Below are 3,818 nucleotides of genomic sequence, written 5' to 3'. Positions count from 1 at the left end.
GCTTGAAAATAGATCACGAGGAGTTAGTCTAACTCAGTTAGACGAGCTCATGGTAGGGGGCTCGGAGCTGGGAGCATTGGTGTTGTCGTAAGGTTGTGAACGATGCCCCTTTCCTTTACCTTGACCTTTTCCTTTACCACGGAAAGGGGCAGAGCTCCAATTAGAACCCTTTCCCTTAGCCTTGCCGAAACCCTTGCCTTTACCAGGGGAATAGTCTCGATTGTTGAGTACCGAGCCAATCTCCATGTCCAACCTTGGACGAAGATAAGTCTCTTCACCGAACAACTTCTCCATCGTTATTACTCCACTAGCGACCGCCATGGCACCGGTCCGTCGATACTTCGCCTCTGCCTGTATAACTGCCTGATACGGGTGGACCTCAAATGCAGCACAGACGTGAGCCAAATAAGAGAACAATGTACCGAAGTCTACCTCTTTACGGCCTCTATCAGAGAGTTGAAGAGTTACCGCATAGCGCACGAAGCACTCGCACCATTGACCAATATTACGGATCGGCTCCTTCTTGCCATCTGAGCGCCTCGGTTGTACCACCTCACCAGTGATTGTAGTGATCGTCTCGAGGTCATTGTCAAAAACATGGCTCGGGAACATGAACTCACCCAAATCATAGTAAGCAAACGGTTGATCGAGAACCTTCTTCACCACAATTGCCGGGGGCAGAGTATTAGGGAGAACCTTGAACGATGATTTCGCCTTCTGAGCCTCCGAGCACACCTTAGTGAGGTCCAGCGCTGGGGTTTTACGGACACGTTCGACTTGAGCATCACGTAGCTGAAGTATCTCCATCTGGGCGTTAGCATTCTTGATGGCAGCGCTGAGAACACCTCGGACGAGGGAAGCTGCCGATTCCGCTTCATTAGTGGTACCGGGAGAGACTTTCGCTGCTATCTTATTAACAGCAGTACCATCTGCCGCTGCAAAGAGCATGAGTGTGCTCAACCCAAATTCATTGACCGCCTTCTTGATAGCATCGAGGTGACGGACCGCAGCAGGTGAAGCTTGCGCGATGTTTGTGAGAACAGTATCGACCGCAGATGTTTCTTGATTGTTGGCTGGCATCGTGCGGGAGAACACAGGAACAACTTGGGCCTGATGGTAACAGAGTAACCAGATAGCCATCAGCATCTGAAGGGCTAGAGCCAGTTGACGCACGAAGTCCAGAAGGAGACATAACTTGCTGAATTATCGCGATGATAGTCAATATACCTCGACTTCACTACTCCCTTGAGTCTCATGATTCCAAGTATAATCGACATAGGCACGTTAGCTTGAAGCAACGTCTGCTTGGAGCACTCGTTACACGGGACATAATCCGAGCACAAGGCTAAACGGCACAAGCAAAGACCCTTAAGTGCTTCGGAGTCGAATTCCCATCGCTAGACTAACCACGCTACTAGCGTCACGCTAGCCTAGCGTCGCTGGGTTAAATTCGTGATCATTATCTGATGACTCCTGGGCAGCTAGCAACAACTAACAACCCTGACAGTGATGCCGTGACTGTGCATAGCGTGCACCGCATACGATGATGCTATCTTAGCTGCTATATGTTTTATGCTCCTGCATATTGAACAAGCTCATATAATGCGAGTGACACTTGCCGAGCGTTCCTCAACAAAGGTTGTGCTAGTCACACTCCAGGCATTAGCTATAACGACACCCGCGGTGCGGGCATTCACGTATGAGCGTTCCTTATTACACGACGTTTCTACAGTTTATGCATTACAGAGAATTACTATATTAGGCCTTCACGTACCCTGTATGCGTAAGATATGACAGAAGTGTGGTAAGCGCACACGCACGTGACACGTGCCACGTGTCCCGAACGCGTCCTCTTTCGTAAATAAAATCAACGAACGTGAAAATCGAACATTGGTCACATGAAAGCTGGACTCAGCATATTTACCACTACATTAATTCACAAACTTTAATTGGTGGATAAAACCAGTACGAGTCAAACTCATTATAACGTTTTATTTGCATGGATCGATCCCGAGCACACTGCTTACTAACTCACTAGCGAGCACGCTATCACAATGCTACTGAACCAGACATGAACATTGAAGACGTGACACAATTGTACATCCGCGAAATTTAGAACAAAAAAAATAATCACCCAACACACCATTCTATCCTAGATGAAAATCACTGCATGAGCTCTTGTTGACTCGATAAATAACGTGGAAAGACACTCACTCCTGTGTCTCACACAAAGCTTTTAGTAGCTCAAATGCTCTGTCGGGCGAACCCGGCGTCCCCAGCCCGGGGAACAGCCGATCGTAGGCTACTAGGTCCTGACTTTCTTTCACTGAGGACTGCCCATTCTAAGACGGGCGTCTGTTGTCAGTCCTTTCAATTATCACGAGCTATAACTCATAGAATGGGGCATAGAAATAATGTAATCAATGCCAGGAGTAGAGGCACAGAGGCTTGACCACATAGTGATCGCCGTCCATAACCCCTAGTCCGTTTAAGTAACCTAGTATCTCGCGTTCAGCGTACAGCTGTTGTCAAGGTTACTGAGGGCGTACAGCCCTACTCGAGCTCGCGTCCGCCATTATTACAACTGTGAGCACATGGGTGTGCCTTATTGCTAGCATCTCACTAGCTCTAGCATTGAACCACGCTGGACTACCGCAATTGTGGTTATTCTCGAGCGCACACGAGTGTATTTTGTGTACATAGGCTCTGCGTGGTAATTTCGCTCACGCCGATCCTCCTGCGTAGGATTGCTACCAAGAGTAATCACTCATGTAATCGGCGAAACAGTCACAGACATCAACATGATCCGAAGTGGAATCATCGCCCTGCTGGCCCAATGGATAAGGCGCCACCCTCCTAAGGTGGGAAATTCCGAGTTCGATCCTCGGGTAGGGTAGATAAGTTTAGTGAGAATCATTAGAGGACGACTCGATTGAGCTGGCTGTAAACGACACAGTGAGGAGTAAAATTTTGAATGAAAATAGGTCAAATGGAGGACTAGTCCAATTGTGTGTATGGGTGTGTAGCTTAGTGGTAGAGCGGCTGACTGCAGATCAGCAGGTCCTCGGTTCAAATCCGGGCGTGCCCTTTGAACCTTCGCAAAATTTCCATCAAGGAATTTTCGAGAGGTAGAGTAATCACTCATGTAATCGGCGAAACAGTCACAGACATCAACATGATCCGAAGTTGAATCATCGCCCTGCTGGCCCAATGGATAAGGCGCCACCCTCCTAAGGTGGAGATTCCGAGTTCGATCCTCGGGTAGGGTAGATAAGTTTAGTGAGAATCATTAGAGGACGACTCGATTGAGCTGGCTATAAACGACACAGTGAGGAGTGCAATTTTGAATGAAAATAGGTCAAATGGAGGACTAGTCGAATTGTGTGCATGGGTGTGTAGCTCGGTGGTAGAGCGGCTGACTGCAGATCAGCAGGTCCTCGGTTTAAGTCCGGGCGTGGCCTTTGAACCTACGCAAAATTTCCATTAAGGAATTTTCGAGAGGTAGAGTAATCACTCATGTAATCGGCGAAACAGTCACACACATCAACATGATCCGAAGTTGAATCATCGCCCTGCTGGCCCAATGGATAAGGCGTCACCCTCCTAAGGTGGAGACTCCGAGTTCGATCCTCGGGTAGGGTAGATAAGTTTAGTAAGAATCATTAGAGGACGACTCGATTGAGCTGGCTGTAAACGACGCAGTGAGGAGTGCAATTTTGAATGAAAATAGGTCAAATGGAGGACTAGTCAAAATGTGTGCATGGGTGTGTAGCTCAGTGGTAGAGCGGCTGACTGCAGATCAGCAGGTTCTCGGTTCA

The 3,818-nt window shown here is 48.2% G+C and overlaps 1 protein-coding gene and 5 non-coding genes across 6 annotated transcripts; 5 read left to right on the top strand and 1 right to left on the bottom strand.

Moving 5' to 3' along the window:
- Window positions 1-33: 33 nt before the first annotated feature.
- Window positions 34-1,080, bottom strand: Pmar_PMAR021941 (hypothetical protein; the record flags this gene model as incomplete). The annotated part of the gene is made up of 1 exon (XM_002766349.1): window positions 34-1,080. One exon carries the CDS (start codon window positions 1,078-1,080, stop codon window positions 34-36), a length of 1,047 nt encoding a protein of 348 aa, XP_002766395.1.
- Window positions 1,081-2,822: 1,742 nt separating this feature from the next.
- Window positions 2,823-2,896, top strand: Pmar_PMAR021940. Its single transcript has one exon. It is a non-coding gene; the product is annotated as a tRNA-Arg (tRNA).
- Window positions 2,897-3,016: 120 nt separating this feature from the next.
- Window positions 3,017-3,088, top strand: Pmar_PMAR021939. The gene has a single exon. It is a non-coding gene; the product is annotated as a tRNA-Cys (tRNA).
- Window positions 3,089-3,196: 108 nt separating this feature from the next.
- Pmar_PMAR021938 lies at window positions 3,197-3,269 on the top strand. The gene has a single exon. It is a non-coding gene; the product is annotated as a tRNA-Arg (tRNA).
- Window positions 3,270-3,389: 120 nt separating this feature from the next.
- On the top strand, window positions 3,390-3,461 carry Pmar_PMAR021937. The gene has a single exon. It is a non-coding gene; the product is annotated as a tRNA-Cys (tRNA).
- A 108-nt stretch (window positions 3,462-3,569) lies between these two features.
- Pmar_PMAR021936 lies at window positions 3,570-3,642 on the top strand. Its single transcript has one exon. It is a non-coding gene; the product is annotated as a tRNA-Arg (tRNA).
- Window positions 3,643-3,818: the final 176 nt, after the last annotated feature.

This window comes from Perkinsus marinus (genome assembly GCF_000006405.1).
Source record: "Perkinsus marinus ATCC 50983 genomic scaffold scf_1104296973050, whole genome shotgun sequence".
Classification (NCBI taxonomy): Eukaryota; Perkinsozoa; order Perkinsida; family Perkinsidae; genus Perkinsus; species Perkinsus marinus.
This window is presented reverse-complemented; position numbering and strand designations above follow the sequence as displayed.